The sequence below is a fragment of the Pelophylax lessonae genome, assembly GCF_965119305.1.
Source record: "Pelophylax lessonae genome assembly, chromosome: 4".
Lineage (NCBI taxonomy): Eukaryota > Metazoa > Chordata > Amphibia > Anura > Ranidae > Pelophylax > Pelophylax lessonae.
In genome coordinates, this window is record NC_138771.1 from 101,553,890 (window position 1) to 101,579,303 (window position 25,414).

At 38.3% G+C, this 25,414-nt stretch overlaps 1 protein-coding gene across 1 annotated transcript in view; it reads right to left on the minus strand.

Moving 5' to 3' along the window:
• The window catches only part of ALDH1A2 (aldehyde dehydrogenase 1 family member A2), a 60,065-nt gene that overhangs the window by 11,841 nt on the left and 22,810 nt on the right, over positions 1 to 25,414 (minus strand). Inside the window, exons 2-8 of the mRNA XM_082256057.1 lie at positions 23,836 to 23,940; positions 23,039 to 23,179; positions 20,754 to 20,883; positions 14,699 to 14,760; positions 11,387 to 11,515; positions 11,149 to 11,262; positions 151 to 253 (exon numbers count right to left, since the gene is read on the minus strand). Coding sequence (XP_082112183.1) covers positions 151 to 253; positions 11,149 to 11,262; positions 11,387 to 11,515; positions 14,699 to 14,760; positions 20,754 to 20,883; positions 23,039 to 23,179; positions 23,836 to 23,940 — 784 coding nt within the window. The remainder of the gene's footprint in view (positions 1 to 150; positions 254 to 11,148; positions 11,263 to 11,386; positions 11,516 to 14,698; positions 14,761 to 20,753; positions 20,884 to 23,038; positions 23,180 to 23,835; positions 23,941 to 25,414) is intronic.

Consider the following 25,414-nt stretch of genomic DNA (forward strand, 5'->3'; position numbering starts at 1 on the left):
CGAACAAAGGTTATACACCTTAGTATTTCCTGTGTCAGTTTCAGAACAGGAATACAATTATATTACTAAATGTTTTCAATCCCAAATATTTAAACCCACCCTAATCTGTCCAGTCTCTACCAAACCAAAAAGACTTCAACGTATACTTACGATCTGCATCTGCAAAAATAATGTTAGGACTTTTTCCCCCTAGTTCAAGAGTCACTCTTTTAAGATTGCTTCTTCCCGCTGCCTCTTGAATCTGTTTGCCAACCTAGTAATAAAAGAGGGGGTTAATAATGAAAGAGCAGTACTAGTAAAATGTGCAGAATGTAACATTATTATTGTTCAAATAAATAAATAAATGAAAGGCTTAAACCGCTTAGTGATTTTTTTATTGTTATAGAGTTTGGAGCTAGGATATATTTAGATATGTTACTAAGACCTATGGACATAACCATAGTCATTACACTAGCACTACATCTAAAGTGGAGTACGGGGACGTAATGCAGACTTTAGCATAATAATACACTATGATACAGTGGAATAGGGGACACAATTGTAGTCTTTGTCCTTTGGCCTACTCCTATATCACATTGCTTGTAGACCTTTCTTGTGTTAAGGGCACTATAATTGTCATCTAAAACAACCTTTCTCAACAGGGGTGCCGCAGCACCCTGCGGTGCTGTCTGAAGTTATAAGGTTTTAAAAGGATGCCACAGCATCCTGGTAAAGAAAGGAATGTGGATTACACCGAGCTCCCACTCCTCTGCTGAACTGTATATTGGCACAGTAGGAACTTCTTCATTCAGCAAAGTGAAAACAATCAAAGGAGGAGGTGTCTTCTTGAGCTTGCGCTGTGCTCTCTGCCTCCCTTTACAGTGCAGTACCTGTCAGTGCAAGTGCATGTACAGTAATTGTGTGTGTGTGTGTGTGTATATATGTATGTATGTACAGTATGTGTTTATATGTGTGTATGTATTTATGTATGTGTATGTGTATATATGTGTGTATGTACAGTATGTATGTATGTATGTATGTGGGTGTGTACACGTGTGTATATATGTATATATGTGTGTGTGTGTGTGTGTGTTTATATGCATTTGTATGTATATGTGTGTGTGTGTGTGTGTGTGTGTGTTTATATACATTTGTATGTATGTATGTGTGTATGTATATATGTACTTTATTTTAATCTTGACCCCCCAAATGATCAGAACTGCTTTTTTTTAGGACTTGTTGATAATAGTAGCGAGAACTGATGCTCCTCTGAAAGGCAATCCATGCTTGGATCTCTTTTCAGAGGCATATGACAGGCGATGAAGAGGCAACATATTACCTCCTCAATGCCGGTTTTAATGCCTCAAAGGCAGCATCACCGTGTGGTTACAGCACTGCCTCATTATCCTGGTGGTATACTTCCTGCCGATGCCACAGCATGCATATGACCATGGCTGCTTCCTCTGGAGCAAAAGGGGGAGCATTTGTGGGTGGTAAAAATGTGGCTCAATCATGTGATTTTTTTACCACTCCCCCAAACATTACATGTGAATGAGCTTTTGGTACACATCTGTGAAGCTGTGTGCTCCGTGTTGGGAAAACCATTACTTTCAATGGGCCGCCCTACCCATAGAAATGCAGAGAAATATGCCCCAGACCCTTTTTTTACAGTTACACCAAAAAAGCACCGCATTTGTAAATGCGTGGGGGTATCAATATGAATTAATAATACCCCTGCATGTCTGCTAAAGAGCATCATGTTTGTCTGTGTGTTGGGAACGCACACGATTTTGTACACGTTCTCCCATACTCAGTAATGTGAACCAAGTCTTAGGTTGGGGTGCCTTGAGATTGAAAATACTTTTCAAGGGTGAACTGACTAGAAAAAAAAGTTGAGAAACACTGCTCTAAAACAATAAATAGGCACAAACGTTTACTGAAAGATTTTCAAAGTAAAGGCACATTATTTCAGTGATTATTTTCTTTATAACACTATAAACATCATTTTAATTTTCTACTTTAATTTTATATATCCTAAAAGCCTCTAACCATTCAACCATAAATATGTTATTGTTCTGTTTCCAGTCCGGAGTATATGGTGGTGGGGTCGATTTTACATGTTACTGGTTTATGTCTTCCATTTAAGTATATTTTATAAAAGTAAACGTACACTAAAGAAAGAAATCAAACAGGACATGTGAAAGCCTTATTTCCAGTCCTAGCTATGAGGATTAGTAAATAATTGTACCAGGTATGGTTCCATTTCTGACCTGAAATTGGATTCTTTTACCATGTTTTTTTTTTTTTTTTTTTTAGGACCATAATATGAAATTGCTTAGTAAAGGGTTATATTATCCTGTATTTTATTTTCTTCCTTTCTCATAAATCTATTTCATATACTCCTTGCTTGTAGAAATATATGAACTTTATTAACAGAAGTCATTTCTAGAACCATGAAATCAACTAATGGAAATATATTACATTTAGAGAAAACAGAGCTCAGTTCAACTTAGGAAAATCACACAATAGACAGTAAAGTGTTTATTACCAAAGGGAACATAGTAGGCCAATATCCCCACTTATTTATAGTTTTTTGTAAAAATACAATATTAACAAACATCATAATGGGGTTGATTTACTAAAGGCAAATAGACTGGACACTTTGTTAATGCAGTTGCTGTCATGTTCCTCAGAGCTTAGTTAATGTGGTGAAGCTTTACTTTGTAGAGAATTCACAATCGGGTGCCAGAAATCAAAAAACAGCATTTTTGCTTGCACATGATTGGATGATGGAAATCAGTAGCGCTTCGCCACATTCCCTAAGCTTGGGGTAAAATGAGTGCACCTGCACTGCAAAATGCATAATCTATTTGCTTTTGGTAAATCGAGCCCATTGCGGAATGGATACCAAACTTTTGGGATTAGTAAATGCTATCCTAAGATACTTTTAACATACATTATCTGCTCTGGTGGTCATGAGCGTGCTTATAATTCCCTCATAATCTAGATACCCTGTTTGGCCAGATTGGATGGGGTTGGCTACCTAATTGCTGGTTACTAGGTCTGTTGGTTTATGGCAATTATAATATTAGAACTTTAAATGAATTTCAAGCATGTAGGGTTCTAATTACCTTGTATGTAGCAAGAAACTAGAGAGGCACTTTTAGAGTCCATTCACACTAATACGACTTGTCAGGCTGACTTGGTCAGCCAGACAAGTCATGCACCGTCACGGTCCATTGTGTAGTACAGGAACGGTTCTAATAGAAGCGACACAAGTCGCTCCGACTTAGAAAAAGGGTCCTGTACTACTTCGGGGCGACCTGGAGCGACTTGCATAGACATTCATTTTATGAAGTCCGTGCAAGTCGCGCCGAAGTCGCGCTGCACGCGACTTCACAGGTCGCCCCCAAAGTCGTGCCGCTTCAGTGTGAATGCGGTCTTAGCTGTAATGTTTCAAAATTTTTGGTTCTGCATAATCTAACAGTAAACAAAGTAAAAAAAAATCTGATTTAAACCTTTCATTATGTTTTGGTTAGTCTTATAGGTACTAATCATCAGATAGCAGGGTAGTAGGGGCAGCATTGTATTTACCAGAATAACACACATGTGTGCTGATCAACTATGGAAATTGTATTTTAATTATTTATTTATTTAATTGTTTTTTCAAGGGCTATACTTAGTAACAGATGGTATAACAACACCTCTACTTTAAAAGTACAACCGTAGGGCCAGTAAGTACACCAAATTCTTCTACTGGAGGTTAAGCCTGGTTTTTAATGTATCCTTCTTCTGGCTCATTAGTTACCCAAAACATTGCACAACAGAGTTAAGAACTCATTATTTAGCCAGAGGTCAGAAGCTCTGTATATACTATACATGACATTAATCTCACTTAAGAAATGAAAGGGAAATCCTGCTGAGTAAATTAGAATCAGTGGTAATACAGCTGTTTGCTACAAACATTTGTTTGGCATTAAACTATTGCAATTCTCCTGTAGTGCACTTTGATGGCTTCACTTGTATCTAGTTGAGTAATGATGAGATCATAGTTTGTATAAAGAAAACACATGGCCAAGCATAACAGCACGTAAAAATAGGTTTAACAGTGTCTGCATAAAATTTTGTATCTAAATCAGCAATTACTCCTTTTGTTATGTGCTGAGAAAGCAAATTTTAATATTATATATTGAAAATGGCTCCTGTCAATATAGCCATTTTAGGAAGAAACTTGATTTTGTACCCTATTAGCTGTGATGTTTGCCAAATACAAAGAGCAGCCTCCTCACATTGCACAATCAGATTTGAATGCAGCCTTTTACTAGAAAAAAAACTATTTCTTAGCACAATGTATGCACATACTATCTTGAAGCAGCACATGAACCCGCAGATAATAGCCTGAAGGCTACTTTATTATTTTACACTTAAATGAAAAAGATTTTGATTTAATTTGGTGCCTCCTGCCTATCACTTCACCTGATCCAAGCTATTAAATTGAACCTGACCTGTAATGACCCCCCCCCCAGAGGTCATGCTCCCCAACTAGAAGTTCAGGGGGAAGCCACACAGAAGGGTTTATATGCTGTACCAGTAAATAAAAGAAAATGTAGGTCTTTAGTGGCATTGTATTAAATAATTGATTATTGTCCAGTTATAAATTTTCCAAGACAGATACACTGTAACAGATAAAGTTCTAGTACTACTTTTTGACTAGCATTTACTGTACAATGCCAGTGTGTGTGAGACCTTAATTGTACCTGGAAGGAGAATCCTTCCTTTAGGCTGGATTTACACTGGGTTTACCCCCCCAAGTCTATAAACAAATGTTACTAATAACAAGCCAACACTTGCCCTCAGATCATTTTATTTGCATGGATCTTAGGACACCAGTCTACATGCAAGACTTTGATCTTTCTACATGTTATTCCATCAATACAACTACAACTATTCCACTAACAAGGGACAAGACGTGTCCTTGAATGGATCTTTTTACTAATAAGGTAAATTAAGCCATCAATAGCCAGGTCAAGACTTCTGTGAAAAAAGGCCAACACATTGTTAGCAAAACTGGAGCACTGGGGTTAATTTACTAAAACTGGATAGTGCAAAATCTGGTGCAGCTGTACATGGTAGCCAATCAGCTTCTGACTTCAGCTTGTTCAATTAAACTTTGAAAAAAAAAAAAAACTGGAAGCTGATTTGTTTCTATGCAGAGCTGCACCAGATTTTGCACTCTTCAGTTTTAGTAAATCAACCCCACTGTCAGTAGGCATAGATAAATAGAACTACCCAATGAAACAGCTTAAAAGTAAACTACACACAACAAGTATAATGCCTGAAATGCTTATATTGAACTAAAACATTTCTGTGCATTTCAGTATCCAATCCTATTCTCCTGTTGTAGCTATATTAAACCATTGATCATTATTATTATTATTATTATATAGGATTTATATAGCGCCGACAGCTTACGCAGCGCTTTACAACTTGAAGCTAGACAGTACAAATACAATACACTTTCAAACAGTAGGAATCAGGGGGCCTTGCTCATTAGAGCTTACAATCTAAGAGGGAGGGTATCATAGTCTTTAATTGGCAATATTAACTGGTCCATAAAGCTATCAGAGAAGTCATAACATAATCAACCAACTTCCAAGCAATCAGTTTAGCAATCTCTTTCAATCCTTTGCAAACAAAGCATGGAGACTTTAAATTATCCTAAAGTAAACCTGTGCAAAGAAAATGCACACTAATGTATTTTACATATTCTAAACACGCAGTAAAAGTCCAAAAAAACAAGCTCTCATTCATCTCTGTATCTGCAAGCATTGTGAAGGAATCCATTTTAGAAATTCACAACAGATGCAATATGTTTTTCTATGATGACAGATCTTGGAAGCCTGCAAGCCTTCTAATGTAAACAGCTAGTAGATGTTTATATCCTGTTAGAACTGCCTGTCAGTTTTTCAGGCAGATCTGAATAGAAGCTTCATGTTAGTCTATGGGCAGACAAGTTTTTTTTTTTTTTAAAGCCCGTAGCGTGTGAAACACACTCAAAAGACTTCACCCGGTGCATAAAAAAGTGCACACACACAAACGTGAGGAACACAAAAAGTGCACAGGGTGTGCGAACAAAGTGGTCTTCCCTCCGAAGAGGTAGGACCCGAACCTCGATCCCCCGGGGCGCAAGACTCCTGACAGGGATTTGAGGTACTCATGGTCTGTCTGGCCGGAACCAGACTGACCCCGTTCTTCAGGGGGACTGCCGAAACAGCCCCCACCGAGTACTAAGTGGGGCTCCCCCGAAGGGAGACCCCATGAGAGAGGGCGGACCAAGCCAAAAGGCCATATCCACCCCCTCCCAAGACTCAAGGTAGGGCCCGAGGACCCACACCCTACAAGTCGTGCCAAGTGAAAAAAGGTGATAGAAAAGTGACAAACCACAAAGAAAAAGCACACACAAACAAAAAGGTGGGGGAGGGGAAGTGGAGAGGTGAATTAGTGCCCTTGTGAAAATACAAAGGCAGGCCTTCCGGCCGGAATAAAAATTCCTCTGGTCGAAGCCAAAAGGCCTTGCCCAAGAGGCAGGTGCTTAAAAAAGTGTGCGTAGGTGCAGTGACCATGGTGCCGAAAAACTCAAGGCGAGCTGCCCCTCACCAGTGAGAATTAAGGCACCCCTGGGCTGCCACCCCAGGGGCACATACACTACGGGCTTTTTCTACCCCGGCCCAATAGCCAGACCGAGTGTAGCCCTTGCCCACCAGGAGGTTTGGAACGTGGACAGCTTAGGGTGAGCCTGCCTTCAACTGGGGACAAGCCTTTTGCAAGGCCAGATTCAACCCAGGAGGAAAGGCCCTCCCACCGCCATCCTAATTCCTCACCAATTACATCCAGGAGCAATACAGACCGGCCTCCATGACGAACCAGCCCTCTTGCTCCCTTCAAACTGGTAGGGGCGGACCCATTCAAATCAGAAGGCAACGGACCCATCCGGCTTTCTCTGACAGTGCCTACTTCCCGGTCCCCCAGTGACGTCTGGAGCGCCCCGGTTCATTTCAGCCCCTGCCGATACTAACCATCAGGGTCCATACCAACTGATAAGAACAGATACTACACTTGATCTTAGCCAAAAGGCCGAGAAGCGATGGGCAGACAAGTGTCAAAGGACACGCATCTGTTTACATCTGACACCTCCAAGTCTGTCCAGGTCTGAAAGTAAAACAGAAAAGGACTGTTCCCCTTTCCATTGTAGAGATCTGTTGTCCTCTCCTGTCTGTATTTGTAAGTGACAGTGCTTGTTAATTACTACAGCGTTCGCTGGTTAAGTGGTTATAGACAGACACTTCCTGCTCCTACTAGTTGGGTCAGAAACCCTGATTGGAGGACTGTAATGTTTTATAAAGGGAGGTTTCTAGGGAAGTAGAGGCAGAACTTAGCCACGTGACTTTTTACACACACAGGAGCTGCTGCTGCTGCTGTATTTCACCCATGCAAGCAACAGAGACTATTAAGCAAGAATTCTTATATCCAATTAGTTTAACTGCAGCTGCCCACAGTTTCTTGATTCCTGTGAAAGGTGTATCTCTCTCTTAATGTTATTATCTCATATGCGCAGTGCTCAATGCGTAAAATTTGACAAAGTGCTTGCCAAAATTTAGAGATAATAAGTATTTCTATACTGGTGTGCATTTATATGCTTATGGATAGTGTTATATACTGGTTGCAGTAGTTCCACTGCTCCTAACTACTTTGATCAGATCACTGGTTAATTTCACAGGAAGTGAAGCCCCACTGTTCACAGAGGCCCTGTCCTGGGTGGAGGCACTGCCAACTTTATTATCAAACCCACTCCTCAACTTAGAGAAGGTTGTGATTCTCTTGGTTACCTACAGGTTTAGCGCAATATACTGTTTGGGGAGTGTCATCTCTCATAACACCCCCACCCCAAAAGAGGGCTACACAATTTGTTCATATATAAACGTGATGGAGCTGAGGTAGTTTGATGCAAATGGGCGCATTTCCATTTACATCCACCTGCCCTTAGACCTAACATGGGTTCAGCAAACCCTTGTAAAGCAAAACTGAATGTGACATCTATACCCCTCAGCTCCCTGCTGTTCAGAATGGGCATGACCAGTGTGGGGACCCTTAGAAACATACTAAACCCTGATTCTGAAATCTCTGTTGTGTTAAGTAAGAATAACTTTACATTAAAAGTTGCTGGAGAACTCATTGGTGACACGTAAAGCTTTTTTTTTTTTTTACTGCTTGTTAATGTTATGTAGATTAATGTCCATAGTCTCAGCACAGGTGTACTTTAAGCTTCAGGTAGCTAATTTCAAGTGCCTTTTGGTCAATACGTTTTTTTTTTTGTTAGTTTGCCATTGCCAAGCTATAACAATTACATCTTTAAAAACCGGGTACATTAAGAACTTGCCAGCTATGGAATTTACAAGTTTTGGCTTTAATGTGACAGTTGTTCGGGCAGAAAATAAAACTGTCATAAGAAAGAATAGGGACAGATTTCTTTTCCTCAAATCATTTTTTTTTTTCATCAATTGAAAGTAAAGTCCTGCGTTTACAAATTGTTATTACAGTGAGTGTATTTAAGATGTGATAATGTTGACCGCTGTCACAGGAAATCTAAAATATGGAACAGTTTATGTTAGCCTTGCATTTAAAACTTCCATCTGTTCTTGCTTAGCATCTTAAGAGACCCCTTCTCTCATATTAGTGTTGCTTGCCACTTCCTATTACAAAGCCTGTTGTATTACTAGCTAAGAAGCTTCTCTTTAAAAAACTATGACAGCTTTTGATCTTTAAACCCTGTTAACTAGTTTCAGCTGAAACAAAATATTCTGTTATGGAAGAACTGTGGTCTGTAGTCTTGACACCAATAATTGCCTTACAATTAAACACTTTACGAAAACTAAATACTTTTTTGGACACTGGTCAGAAAGAATCATGAAATGTTGAAAGCATTGTACTTTGTGGCTTCAAAAAAACAAAGTGTTTTGGCTTGGCATAGAGAATTGAAATGCATAATTGCTATGTTAACATACACTGTTCTTCACCCAATAGTAAATGATGATACTGGCTTTTTCCCCAACTGTCATTTAGCTGAACTGATTATAGCCACACATAAACAGGGGTTTTTGCTGATGTGGTCATTATGCAAACAAATTTACTATATCTGCCATCAGACATCAATGTAATTATGATTCATATTATTCAGCTATGGTTGAGGCTATTTATCAGCTATGAGATAAAGCTCTGCTGACTTCAATCACCCAATCCAATAGATATTCTTTGCAAAGTGACATTTCAACACATTTACAAAATTTCCTTGAAAATTGCAACTCTCCTTTTTGCCTATTTGCCTTTAGTAAATTTTTCGCCATGTCTCTGTGTGGAGGTGGTCATCTTGGTAGAGGAAAGGCCTTGCCTTCTCATTTGAAAGTCCCCAGCAAGGAGAAGAGTGAACAGCACAGTAGTGTCATCTTCAAATCAATCAAAATGACATAATCAAATCACTCCAAATGTTGTGAGACTGCGACTCAGAGGCACAGTGCCTTAGGTCTCGCACTGCAGAAAAAAAATGATGTGGCTGTAGGCACAGGAGCGCCTATGTACCTTCAAATGCCTGGAAATGCACTTCTACATTTTCCAGACTTCCAGAATTGCAGACTAAATGTACATTTTCAATGTATTTCTTGATGTCCCCTACAATATAGCAATCTTTAATTTTTGACTTCAGGTTCATTTGAAAGGGTCCTGTGCATAGGCCTTTGGTTACAATTAAACTGCATTTCCTCCATAAAAAAAGTAACTGTATATAAAAAAACCACTACGCTACTGTCATGGAGACCAGCTGCAGGCACTGCAACACAACAATGTTGTAAAAGACTAAGGAAAGAGATATAAATTCCACGCTATTGAACAAATAATATTAACAAATAAAGTGCTGCACGTAACCATATACAGTTACGTATATCTGTGACTAAAGCATCATATAAAGTCCGAAAATTGTGCAATATATGCAAATGTGCAAGCACAATGTCATGGAGAAAACTCAATGGATCCAATGGGTAAATCGGTCCATTGAGTGCTCCATAGCATTGTGCCAATTGGATTTCCTTGGATCCCACTACTTTGTACCAGAATCGCTTAAGAGAATGTACGTTTTCTACTTTTAAATAAAGTCTATCTTTGATGGTTTTACACTATGAAAAAGGTTTTTTGTTCCCTTGGTTACCCAAGTTCCTATATGCTTATCAAAAGAGTTGAGGAGACGGTGACAACCACTGGGAGATTATTGCACCACAGGTGACACCACTTCCTGCCTGAATGACTCTTTACCGATGGTATTTGAATCCATGAATTCTGGTAAGCGCTCCTGACTCTCTTTTGGTGATGGTTGCACCCAGGGTGACAATTCTCCATTTTGTACAAGTGAAATTCCTCCTTTGTTTGCATGTGGACTTTAATTCTCTGAGCCCCTTTTTTATATAAGTGAGGACTTTAATTTATTAATATTCATGTATTTTTTTTTCTTATTGCACACATTTTTGCACTTTATTTAATGTTGTTTATTGCACATCTATTATATTGCATTTTTGCATATATAGCACAATTTTCTAACTTTATAAAAAAGTAAATGCCAATAAAAAGTAACCTGAAGCAGCTCTACACAGCTCAGTAAAACTCAGAAGCTGCTTCAGGTATTTCCTTCAGCAACCAAAAGGCAAATCAAAGCAACTCAATACCAAGTGAAAGCAGTTCAGAGGCTCCTAAAAGCATACTGCATTTGACTTGCATCTGAATCTGATGCCTTTATAAATGAGCCATAAAATTACTGTAGAATGCTATGGTGTTTTCAGATAACTATGAATAAATGGAAAATTATTGGATGAATGATTGGAACTGGGGGTCTAAGGTTGGCACTGAAAATGAACCAGTATAAATATTTAATTCTAATGCAGCCAAAATCTACAATGCTTTAGTCTAAGCTCATAAAACCATATAAGAGTTCTCATATGTGATCATTTATTCTAGTTTCTAAAAAAATAAATTAAGTTCACACTTCAGTATAGGATGGAAGACCATCCAGTTAGAAAATAGTTGAGACATGAAGAAACATTGCCCTTCACATACAGAAAATGTACATACCTCTGTAGAGCCAGTGAACGCAATTTTATCTATGCCAGGGTGAGAAGTTATTGCTGCGCCAGCAGTTGGCCCATATCCTGGCAAAATATTCACAACTCCTGGTGGAAACCCAGCCTAGTAAAATAAAATTGAAGGGGAAAATGGAGTGTCAAAACTATCTTCATACATTTATTTAAAGCTCTTAGTTTTAGCACTTACGAAAGTATAATATCGTAACTGCTGCTTTTTCTTTCTTTACCTCTTTGATGAGAGCTCCCATGTAAAGTGCAGTGAGCGGTGTTTGTTCAGCCGGTTTAATCACAACAGTATTCCCACAGCAGAGAGCTGGTGCCACCTTCCATGCAAACATTAGTAAGGGAAAGTTCCACTGCAAAACAACATTAAAGACAATATGCTTTATTTGCTAAATTTATAGAGGCTGTCAACCTATCAAAGTAAATGTTCACTCTTAAAAATGAATAGTGAATAAGGTGAAACCATGTTAGCTATGAATACCCAATCATGTTCAATTGAAAAAAAAAATGTTTTTCTAACTCATTTCTTGATATTCAAATTTTTGTATTGGATAGGGCGTGGCTAAAACATTTGGCAGGTTTTTTTGTTGCTCTCTGTGTTCCATTGGGTGGATTTCCCTTCACTTGTTGTCTTACACAAAACAGGGCACAATGGGACGTTAGATGAAATCAATACTAAGTTAGGGGAAACCTCTCTTAGACAATTATCACTGGCATTACAAGATCTCCACTATTCTTGTTCCGGTGACAACAGTACACTTTTGTTTTTCCCAATAGTTACAAAGGACTAATGGGAGCGTAAAGTTCTCTAGCACTAGCAGGGGACACAGACAATAAAGCTGTGACAGAAGTTCTAACCCTCCCCTATTATGTCAAAAACTACAAAAAACTGTTTTGTACTAAAACACATTTTAACTGAACTGGGCCTTCAGAATACTTCAAAGTAGACTACAGCAATGAAAGTGGCATAAATACCAAAAATAAGCTAAGCTTAACACAAGGCTTCGCTGCCTGAATGGTATCAACTACCCCTACATTTTTGCAAACGTTTGCTTCTTCAAAGAATTGCTAGAAAACAAACTAATGGCTTCATTTCACCAAACACCTAATTTACTTCTAACATAAATGTTTATAAATCAGATATTAAACAATTTCTGTATCAAAAAAATCCATTAAAAAAAGAAAAAAAAATGGCCTGAAAGTCATGATGCGGGCAGCTTCCATTTAAAAGATTTTAGATGCCAGATCTCCCAGTAAGCATTAGGCAAAGGCCAAGCTCTTTGCCAAATACTACTGCTGACTTTAGGGAAAATGAGTGACTACATTAAAGAATTTGGAAAATGTATTGTTGATATAACTATTTTTAACATTGCTGGAAAAAGATGGAGATGCCACCCTTGTTTCAAAGACATCAAGATTTTAAACTACTTGTTTGTATTTATTGACTTAAATTCATTATTTTACAGTATTTTTCTTACAATGAAACAGAAACACTCAAGCCCTGCCAATAATTCTAGATGATTTAGCAGGTATAGGCTCCCTTCACATCTTTAAATCACAAATGCTTAGGTTAATAAACAAAACCTCAGTGAGGGAAAATCTGCAATAGGGATACAAATAGCAATTAAAGATCAAGTTCAGCACTGTATGTCAAAGGGCTCATGGTAGGCCAAATGTAGAAGTGATAACAGATTAGTGGACATTAATGTTCAAAACATTGAAAATGTACCCTTTACTGTATGTGGACATCTTCAAGTTATGACATTTATGGCTTTTGATTTTCTTTTTTACATTTTTATTTATTTTTTTTATTTTTTATTGCCTTTTTAGATTTCAATTTTTATATAGATGCATGATGTTGTTCCTAACAAAATCAGTCATGTCTCTCAAATGCTCATGTAGGTAAGACAAGACAGCATGGAAGAGGATAAGAGCTTAGGTTGTGTAAGTCACCCTCTTGTTTGACTGCTGGCCTTCCTCATTGTTTTATTAGTCATAGCTGGATAAAATCTGAAGAGCAAAATTATAGCCTTGGAGTCTTTACTGATGAGTGCAGGTTAGTAATGTTATTTCTGTCCACCTTTGTAAATGAGTAAGGGCTTTGGAAAACCTACTGTGGTATCATAACAAATGTCATGAAGGAAAGATAATATGCCCAGGAAACTAAGGGATAAAGAAAATGTTTACCATAAAAGCCAGTGTTCAGACTTGCTTTAATATTGCAATACAGCATGCTTGCCACAAGAATTTTCCATGGGTGTGTTAAAGGGAAAATTGTATTGGATATTAAATGTTCCACTGGCACAATGGCACACTAATTTATATACACTAGAACGTAGACTGTTTTTGATTATGGACCTTAAGTTAATTGGACAGTCTAATCTCTCCCAGTAATGTCTATAATACAGAGAGAGGGGAGGAGCTGATCATATATATACGTTTAGGCAATCAAAACTAAAAGTTTTTTTTTACAAAAGGAATTTCTCTGCGTCTTTTATTTATATACCTATGTTTCTCAAACATGGCCACAAGCTGTAGCACTACTCAACAGCTACTATGACAAAGTTTATTTAATTATTACAGATATTTTAAACAATTATGTAGTGCTTTACATACTGTAGATTCACATCAGTTCCTGCCTTTAAGTAGCTTACAATCTAAGGTCCTCAGCTCATATGCATATATTTCATAGGGCCAATTTTAGACAGGAGCCAAATACCTTGCCAGCATTTATTTGGAGTATGGGGAGAACATGCAAACTCAATGCAGACAGTGCTCTAACCAGGATACAAACTTAGGATCCTAGTACTGCCAATGATAATGAGGGATCCCTACTTTGGTACTGACCAAATACACTAAGAGTATTGCCCAATATGACTCTGTACATAGCAGAATATTTCATAGGCTCTATAAAAAAGCAACAATGGAGAAGAATGTGTGCATTCAGTCAGTTTAATATAGCGTTGCTGTGCACAGTTATGGCATATGTTGCTATATGCTATGATGCTCTAGAGCCAAGTATTGTTTTTTTTTTTTTAAATCAGGGAAAGGTTATTGAGATGTCACCAATTTGTACAACCAGACATTACAAGTACATGTAGTTCACATCCAATATTAGAGCAGAGTATTTTGGGTTTCATCCTTGCATTTGATAAAAATTAAATTACAAAACATAACTCTTTGGAAAAAAAATGCATACAGGGGCGCAGAGGGTCACACACACACATGCACACACAGTTCCAAGATCTGTTTATTTCACCAAATACAGTCAATGTATTATGTATTTATTTTTATTTTATTCCTTGAGCCATAAGAATCCCAGTGCTTGGGAACAGCTCTCCAAGTTGCAGATTTAAATCCCCATTAACCTGTTTAAATAAGCAGCTGTAGGGAGGCTGATAAAAATATGCCAATAGAAGCTGAGGATTTTTTTTTTCTCTCCTCTTGCTTAACAGAAATGCACAGCTGCAAAGCCCCATGTTGTGTGCAACTGCAAGGAAAGTCACTCAATGAAAATAAAACACGGTGATACTCACTGGGATGATCTGTCCACATACTCCGATAGGTTCATGTCTTGTAAATGTAAAATAATCTCCATCTAAAAACATGTTGTTACAGTTAGTGAAATGTATATCAGAAAACAATGAGTAGGCAATTTAATGTACATCAAACATAAGCAATAGGAAAAAACGAAAACCTAAACACAAGTTGATTTATAGACACATCAATAGTTACAATATATGCCTAAAGGAGTTTTAAAGTCAGAAGGGTTTTTTTGTCCCAATGCATTCTATGCATTAAGATAAAAAATCTTCTGGGTGTAGCAGCCCCAGCACCCCCTAATACTTACCTGAGCTCCATCTCCCTCCAGCGATGTCCATGAGTCCCTCGGCCTCGGCTGCCGGAGACTCTCCCTACTGATTGGCTGATACACTGCTGCGGTGCCATTTGCTCCCACGGCTGTCAATTAAAATCAGTTAGCCAATAAGGAGAGAGAGGGGGGGAGGGCAAATGGCACATCCAATGTCTGAACGGACACACAGAGCTGCAGCTTGGCTCGGGTGCCCCCATACCAAGCTGCTTGCTGTGGGGGCACTCAACAGGAGGGAGGGGCCAAGTGCAGCAAGGAGGGACCCGAGAAGAGGAGGATCCAGGCTGCCCTGTGCAAAACCAACTGCACAGGGGAGGTAAGAATAACATGTCTGTTATTTAAAAAAAAAAAAAAAGAGAGACTTTACAATCACTTTAAAAAATGTAATTCCAGTGTTCTATGTGATATTGAGCCACTCAAACTTTTTGTTCATATGAGGTCTATATTAGAGCAGATATTCAGAAAGATAGGTACATAAGACCATCTAAAAGGCTTAGAGCCATTGGTGGTTCCAATGTGTGGAAGCAATCCTTTCTTGACCATCAAAGTGTATAACTCACACTCCTAATAAATGCATACACCTATTAGCACCTGTGCTTGTCTTAAGATCAAACTTCTGAGCCTGTGGAGGCCACTGGATCCAAGTTTAAGGATGTACACAGAGCCCCCATCTTTACATTAAAGCTAACCAAAGATATGTAGAATTCTGATAGGATATTTTAGTTGTAAGAACATTCTATTTTCTTACCTTTAGTGGGTTCAGATTAACATTCGTTTTTAACTGAACTGACAAGCATAGTTAGAGAAGCCGGATAGAAATTCTTTCTCGAATGAACAAATTTCTCACAGTGTTTATAGTTTTTGTTTATGAAAATCTATTCGCTTTAAAAACTAATGTTAAAAGCAAACTAAATGTTAAAGTATTTTAAACTAACAGGTTGCAGTCAAAGTACTTTCAAAGGACATTTATCAAGTCAACAAATGTACTGAGAATTTTCAGTATACATCTACTAGTGCATAGCCAGTGCCCCTTACTCTAATATGCCAAGCCCAGCCATTGGCAATAGTTAATTGCTAGAGCTTTTGTGTCCAGTACAAGCCTATTGTTCTTATAAGCCCATTTGATGGCTTTCCCCAAAATAATCTATAATAGTTAATGGGGACTGCAAGTGGATTCTATCATTCATTGATGTTACTGGTAAGTTCCCCTAGTTTATTTATGCTATCAAATTATTATATGTATATTAAAATTGAAGTGTATGTTAAAGGATCACTCAGAATAGTCTGTACCTCCAAGACATGCAAGCCTATTTATTAGGAGTGCAGAAAGATCATTAGCAAGACAAACTGCAAACTCTAGTAGTCCATATCAACCAAATTTCACATTACTGAAGTCATGCAAATGGAAGATGCTTATTGATTGGCTGCTATGCATTACTATAATTTGCTTATTGTGAGGGGTTCCTTACACAGTCTTATTGCATAAGCAAATAAGTTCTTTTTGAATAAGCCTAATAAGGTTACCAACCTAAGCTGCTGGCAAGTCAGCGTTCTCAAATATAATTTTAGTGACAATAAACAAATATATCTGAAAAAAATTCTTCTGTTATGAGCACACTTAAAAACGTATATATTTGTTGCCAGTAGTGCCTCCACCCTCCCATATCATTTTTCCTCAGAGTTCTTGACATATTTTATTTAACACTAACAGCAGGTGGTGGGTGGAGGAGAAAATATTTATCCTGTGCAATGACTGCTATTCTTCTTCAATAGTGACATTATTTGGCACCACATTTTACAGATCATGGTCATCATAAATGATGATGCCACTGGAGCACTTCCCTGTTGGGAATACAATTTCAGAACTCTGCATCTGTTTCTCTTCATGTATAATCAATATATACATTTCAAATCCAAAAATAAAAAACTATATATATGTTGTATTAAAGAACTTTAAAATGACCCTGAAACAGACATGGACAATTCAGACAGCATATGATAAAGAGCAGTAAAAATCTCCTAAACAATGATCGGCAGATCCAGATATACAGGCTGCAGATGTACAAGCAAATCTAATATTTCCCATGCAAAACTTAAACTTGTTCTTTTCTTCTACCTCTCAAACCTTCGTTCATTGTAGTAAGAGGCTTCACAGACTAATAGGAAGACATGGGGGGAGGACCAATTTTATGTTTTACGGAAAAGTTCAAGATTTGAAATAAAGTGTTTTGTCTATATATAAGGATCTACTGATCATTCTGACATGACGTTCTAACTGAAAGGAACCTCTGATTATGGAATATTTTATCATATGCTCACCATGAATAGCCCAGTTTGTGGCATGTTTATTTTAAAGGACAATATGTTTTCCAAGGACAGAACACTTGAATATATAGCACCAATTTTTACCAAATTTTCTGGATTAATGTCACCATGTGACACTAAATTTACTTCTGGTACAGCAGAGATAGAGCTGGGGTCTTTCTAGGAATGAACCCAAGAACATATATTCAACACATGAATAAAAAAAATATGTCCAGATGAATTCATTTACATCATATAAAAATTTCAAATAATCAAATATGATGCACGAAACAATATTCTTTTTTGACATATTACAAAGACCACTTATATATTCACATTATACTGAGTGTCCCATTTTACAGGCAACAGGTTGCAGTCAAGCATTTTGCAGAATACTGTACTTCATCAGGACCCACAGTGAAAGGGTTACAAAACATCCAATTATTCAATTCCTTTGATCATCATATGGTTATGGCAATCAAAGGCTACACTTTGTTACACTTCCCCTTGTTTGCATCCTCCCCCTTCCACTGCCACATTTGGCACTTTTTGTCAAAACCAGGTACCTTTTCCCACTTCCCGGTCAGATCGTTGTGGAGATCTGTGAGAATGCCCCCCCCCCTCCTTCCCACACAGGTCCCAGAAGACTGCAGGACTATTTACAAAGTGCAGCATGACTCACGCTTGTGCAGTAGGAAACCGGTTGTGAAGCTGGGAGGCTTCCCTGCCGGATTTCCTTACCTAAGATGCCGGTGCCTACTCCGATTGAAGAATCGTCTCGGGTGGAGAAATCACTGGATCCTTGGACAGACAAGCGCCCTTGTATTAAAAGTCAAAAGCTACAGTATTTGCTGACTTTTCATTTTTTGGTGGGAGATTTGAGCGCCTCTTTAAACGGGAATCTCCAAACTTTCTAAACAAACGGCCAGTTTACGGTCCCTCAGACTTTAGGAGGGTAAGACTGTAGCCAGTGAGAATAGAAAATGCCACAGCATCAGTGGAAAAAGAAAATGTCTCAGGCTTGGTGGTCAGCGAGATTTAAAAAATTACATAGCACCTGTTTTCAGTAGGAGGAAGAATAACGCCTCATCATTGGTATTAGTTAGAAGAATAGTGCCTCATCATTGGTATCAATGGTAGGAAAAATGCCCCATTGTCAGTGGGGGAAATAATTCCTCACTGTTGGATGTCAGTATCAATGGGGGAAATAGTGCCTCATATCAATGGTAGGTACATTACCCCAAAGATAAAGGTAAGCAAAGGGCCATATCTGGCATGGGGGCCACAATTTGGAGACCACTGGATTGAAGGATAGAGAGGTCCAGGGCATAATGTTGTCCTGTCACAAGATGGTAGTGTTGAAGGAAACCTCCTCCTTTCCCAAGCAACAGAATTGAAATAGATAAAATGAAACTACTTTGACTGCAACCTGTTACCTGAAAAATGCAACACTCAGTTTAATGCAATATAGTGTATCTATAGGTGATCTTTGTAACATGTCAAAAAAAATATTGTGTTGTGCATCATATGTGATTCTTTTCAACTATTATTTGATGTTATTATATTCATGTGTATTATATTCCTTGGTGGCATCCTAAAATGTATTTTCTGGAATCGTTTTAGTGTTCAGCATCAGGCATTGTTTAGTATTCTCCTGAGCTCCCACCTCCATGAAACATTTTGCTATATAGAAGGCATTTATATAAAAAGTGCAAAAACTGCTGTTTTTCTAGTGATGATTGGTAGCAGAAACTTAAGACCTAAATGTAATGTGTACATTTTTTCTGTCTTATCTACAACACAGATCCTACTTCACATGCTCAAGATTCACTTTATTTTTTTTTCTTTATCTTCCTTCCTGTTTTTGCCATAACTGAAAATTAAGTATGTATGCATTGTGATTTTATCACTGAAACAACTGTCTAAATCACTTTATTTGTCTCAGTGACTTTTGAGGGAATGTTTCACTTTACTCTTTGAAGCACATTATTTTCGTCATGCACAAAAGAGAGCAGAGAACAGTGGTTAAATAAGTGAACTGTCCTAGCAGCAAATCTTAATTTCGTGGCGCCAGTGGCTACAGCAAATTAAAATGTTTCCTCTGTGCATTGAAATTGGAACCAGAATTTTTTTATTCTTTAGCATTAAATAATAAATAACTTCAGTTTGAGAGACAATGTTTTGTGTGTTTAAAGAAGTATTAACTTTGAAACTGTTAGGTATTACGGAGGAAGACAGAGCTTATATCAAGAGAAATCCCTTTGATAAGGGTTGTATTGCACTAGTGATATTGCTGCTAGTTACCCCTTTCCAAAGACAAAACCACCAGACTGCAAGAGCCACTTTGTTTAAAGAAAATGTGGGTTGGGCTGGGTTGGAGAGTACGGGGGTAAAGACATAGGATAAGGTAAGTTGAGTTATAGTGATTCTGTTGTTGGTAGCACCAGTCTATCAAAGGCGTAAGAGTTTGTCCCCATTGACAACTGAGCATTAATGATGCACAATTCCTGGAACATGACAATTCTCAACATAAGGAATCCCATTATTTTCAATGGGACCGTTCACACTTGAACATTGTGTTGCTTGATAATTGTCGCATGAAGGTCAAAAAAGTATATAAGCTCCTTTGGGGAAGATTTGCACATTTCTGCTTTTATTGGGAGTGCTTTAAAAAACCATTGAAAAGTGCATTTTTCAAGCACTCCCATTTGAAAGTCTATGGGGCCAAAACACATGATTTTGCTCCTGTGCTACAAGTTGCCCATAAAAAATGCGTGAAAAATGTGCAAAGTAAATACCGCTAAATCATTTGGTTACACTCACACTAAGGGGTTGATTTACTAAAACCGGAGAGTGCAAAATCTGGTTCAGCTCTGCATTGAAACCAATCAGCTTCCAGTTTTTTTGTCAAGGCTTAATTGAACAAGCTGACGTTAGAAGCTGATCGGCTACCGTTGTCAGGTGCACCAGATTTTGCACTTTCCAGTTTAGTAAATTAACACCTAAGTGTTAATGGAGGCTTAGTTGGCCTCTTTGCAGTTCAAACTGATGGTTTAAAATAGGAAATTATTTTACGTGAAACTCCTGTTTAGTTAAACAAAAGAGGTTGTTTCAACTGGGTGCATCCAAATTTTGCCCAGCTGGTCATTACACAGTTATAAAAAGGACAGTATGGTAACATTTTGAACTTGACAGTTCGCCCGATTAGAAAGGTAAAATTGGCTTCAGATGTTTTGTCTTTCTCTGAATAAAAACTAGCGTTTTTTTGCTATGGGCTGAGATTCATGGACATATGTCATTAGTCATTCTAACTGCTAAGTGACAGACAAATGTGTGCCAATCACATAAGCCAAGAATTCCATAAAGCAAGGTAGACTTAGTTTTGTGTAGAGAGGTGCAGTATGGTGGTCACCTACCTGCTGGTATAGTCATGCCATGTATCTTGTCAGCCCAGCCAGCATAATAGCGGAGAGTTTTAATCACACCTTGTAGATCTACATAAAATGACTGCAGAAAAGGCTTGCCGCTATTCAGGGATTCGAGTGTCTGAAAGGTAAATTAAAATGTCAAGGCCTTGAGTTTATAATAAACTTCTGATCAGTGCAGAATAAACCCAGAATTTAGGAGTTTGGATTTCTTAAACTGATAAAATTAAATTAAAAACAAATCAGCCTACTTACTCGAAATGTGTGTAGAATATTGCATAAAAGCTTGACATTATCACATTAATGACTAGAATCAAACTGTATGAACTGACACCTTGTTTCAAGAGCAGTCTAGTGATTGAATATTGGCTGCCATAAAAGAAAGTTAACTTGCTCCTTAACAGTAAACTAAAATGAGGTTGATTTAATAAAAGCAAATACACTGTTTAATTTGCAAGGGATGTTGCACTTCACAAGGGAATTTGCACCAGAGCTTAGTGAATGTGGTGAAATTTTACTTTGGAAAGAATACCCAATCATGTTCAAGGAAAAACAGAAACACAGCCTTTTTGTGTGCACATGATTGGATGGTAAAAGTCAACAGAGCTAAACCTCATTCACTAAGCTCTAGGAAAATGCCCTTGAAAAGTGCAACTTTCTGTGCAGAGTGAAAACAACATTTACCTTTACTAAATCCACCCCATGTTATCAAGCTTACTAAATCATTAATTCCAGAGAGCAATGATAATGTGCAAAGTGCTATAACTCATAGTAACTAGAAATAATTTCACTGAAATGACCTTACAATAATCTAATTTGGTTTCCTTCAGTTAATGCATTTGGCATTTCTTTCCACTGTGTTAGATAGTAAGGTTGCCTTTGGGATGGGAAGCATTATACTTGACAGTTATATTAAATGTACACATTGCTGTAAGAGTACAAGCTAAAATATGGAAGGTGTGTGCCTCCTGGAGGTCTATGAACTATGTGTGTTCAGTCTGCAAAAGTGATATAGCATTATTATTATTAGATTATTGTTTAATAATCTCACCAAGTTCTGTGCAGAAAAAATTATCCAGACACGGCATCTTTGCCAGTCATGCTTGACATGCTTTAGTGAACATTTACAGCAGAGAGCAACATCTGCTAGTTATTATGGGCACCAAGTACTTTTGTAGAACATGAAAGATTTAAAAAGTGAATGAAGATCCGGCAATAGCAAGCAGTAACTGTTACATGTATGCTATAGCTTATGTTTCCTACAGCATAACCGGCATTAGGCATTCTAAAAACCTTGAAGCAGTGTCTTATATGTTATGTGATATAGAACACATATAATAAAACATGAATACACAAGAATGGTGTATGCCAACACTACTCAGCGAGGCTTTTTTTATGAAGCATGAGTAAAATCTGTAACGCTAGTGAAGGTGTTGTCCCTTTTAGCCAGTTAGGTAAAATCTTTAGTTTTCAGGAGGGGAGGGGGGATGAGAAATACAACTGGTTTTTATAAAGGCAGGGTTTCCTTTTATGTAGCTCAACAAATTTTGCTTTTCATAAATCAGCATCTCTATATTTTAATGTGAATGTGTCTAAGTATCTGTGGTGCCTTAAGTAGAGTTGGCCAGCATAATCAAAAACCTGTTCCATCTTTGAATATTAGTGAGGGAAATAAGTTTTCTAAAGTTCTGCTGAGCAGATCAGTACAGGTGGATAGTGGGCTCCCCCTTGGGAGGAGGCTTATGCTCTCTCTGGCTCTTCAGACAAATTTACCAGTCTTCTGAGCAAATCAGATCTGCTTGTAAACCAACCCTTCCTGGGTTTGGAGCCCGCCAGGTTTGGGGAAGTCTCTGGATAAAAGCAGCTTCCACCTGTGCATTGTGGTTTGCTGCAACCACACAAGCATAAAGGGTGCTTTGCAATGTGTTTTGGGGTTCCATTCAAATGGTATCACCGGCAGATCAGACCACCACATTGCAAAAGTGTAAAGCAATTCTAAATCTAGATAGACTTCAAACTAAAGTGTCACTTAAATTATTGGGTTGGTACTTAGCTTAATGCCTGCCTTAATGGATTACAATCCTGCTTACCACTGTAACATGAAATTGACTTCATGCCAGTATTTTTATTCAATGTCATTCTCCTGTGATTCTCCTTCTCTTAAATGTCACGCGAACCACAAATGTCTGCATTCAATATCTCCAAACATTTTACAAAAAATGTCTCAAAATAGCATCATTATCCCTTTTAAAGGATTATATGAATTGATTACTTACAGCAAGGATTGCTCGTTCTCTTTCTACCAGATCAGCTAGTTTATCCAAAAGTCGCCCCCTCTCAGATGCATCCATTCTGCGCCACACTGAGCTAAGAGAAAACGCTAAACGTGCAGCCCTTACTGCTTTGTCCACATCGGCCTTTTAAAAGATGACAAAAATAATTATAGTTGTCTTGCAACAATTGACCACATTATTACACTAGAATTTATAAATACAAATCCATTAGACTACAGGGGTGGATTTAATCTTATGATATTTACTGATTTAGCAACTTATTGCTACCTCCTTATGTGCAGCATGTTTTTTTTGGCATGTTACAGATGGGATGATTGCCAATAAAATTAGATTATCCAGTGACCTAAAAACAAAACTCTTCCTGCAATTTAATCTTTAAAGAAAGTCAGGAAAGAATATGGTAGCTGCCTGTACTTTTTCTACATGCTCCTGTGCTGATATTCAGAATTGTGTTTTACTACTTAGAGAGTAAATGACCTGGAACAAGCATGATGGTCAGGTGTTCTGATACTTCTCGAACTACAGGCTTGTTCCAGGTCAGTGAAGCAAGGATTAGGATGAGGATGATAGTCCTTGGTTTACACAAGTTAAAAGAAGCCAGTGACTGGAGCTCCCATATGCTTATCATGACAGGTTCCCCTTAAAGAGTTGAAACCCCTTTATGACCATTCTAGCATCTTAAAATGCATGCATACCCCAATACAGGTCATTATGTTCTGAAATACAGGGGTCGTTATTAACTGACTGAGCAAACAGAATGGATGGTTTAATGCAGTTACCTTCTCAGCTTCTTGGACCTCACAGATCTGCTCTCCCGTGGATGGATTATAGACCGGGAACACTTTGCCGCTCTCAGAGCTCTGCCATTCATTATTTATAAAAATCTGAGAAAGGTGGGAGAAAAAACGAATCAGTTCATGCATCCACATCTGTCACATAATATATCCATGCCACAAATGTTCCCTCACTTATTTTCCATCTTTATATTTAGAGTAAGAAAAATATGGATGATCTGTTGGGCAGATTGACCTAATTTTAGTAAGAATAAAATGCATTTCTCTCTATTTCTTGAGTTTCTTCTATTAACAATAACATAAATTAAATTGTTATGACCTATATTAAACATTCCTGTCAACTGGACATTCAATTAACAGGACAGCTTATACTGGCAGTACTCAACATACATTTCAGTTTCATTTTCTGCCCTTATGATAGCAGAAAACTTGGAGCAGGTGGTTAAGGGGAAGATGTGTTCTGCCCACGCAGGGCTACCCCCAGCAGCACATACCTACCCTTTTCTCTTCTTAAGCTGGCCCTAGACCAGGGGTCTTGAATTAAAATTTACAAAGGTCCAGCTAGTAATTTTATTTTTCAGCAGAGATCAGAATCTCATGTTTGCACTAAAACACATCACAGTCCCCCTTAACTTCACAACATCCCTCGTACTTCAATGTCATTGGCCTAGCATTAACAGTGCCTTCTTTACTTTATTATGTTCAGCCCCCCCCCCTTTTTAACACAACCCCCCTTAATATCACAGTTACCCCTTTACATCAGTGTTTATAGCCCTCATGTACATCACAGTCATCCCTTTAAAACAGCCCCACAGCGTCTTCAGTTCCCCTTCACATCACAATGCCCATTTACATTGTAGTGCACTTTACATCGTAGTGTCCCTTTATAACACAAACTCCCCTTTATGTCACAGTGCCCCTTTAATCACAGTGCCCTTACATTGCACTGCCCCTTACATCACAGTGATCCTTCATCACAGTGCCCCCTACATCACAGTTCCCCTTTATGTCACAATGCCTCTTTAAGCCACAGTGCCCCTTACATCACACTGCCCCTTTCAATATAAGCCTCCCCTGCACTGTTCTACCTTTGGCAGGGTAGAGGCACTTAGCTGTGTGAACTCTCCTGAATCTCCTACCTGGCCACTGCTGTCATCCTCACAGCAGGTGGAGGAGGAAGGAGCTGCAGATCGGGGTGGAGGATGGGAGCTCCCCAACTTACTGTGTTAGCAAGTGGGTGATTAGCCACTTTGAATTTGAAGACTCCTGATCTGCAACACTTTCTGCCCGCACCTGCAGTGGGGATGACAGCGGCAGTCGGGTGGGAGTCTCAGGAGAGCTCATGCAGCTGATAAGTGGAGGCCGGGTCCAGACCGCATTCTGACATTTAGTGATCCCTGCTCTAGACTAATCAAATTTTGGCAGATTCTCACTAAATCAGTTGGAATTAATTCTGTGGGTGGCCCTTTTGGTACCACCCAGCTCAAAAAGATCAATTTTTATTTGACCATGTCAAAGAAATCAACCAGAAAATTGTTAGCTTGAGCAGTGTGTGCATCCAATT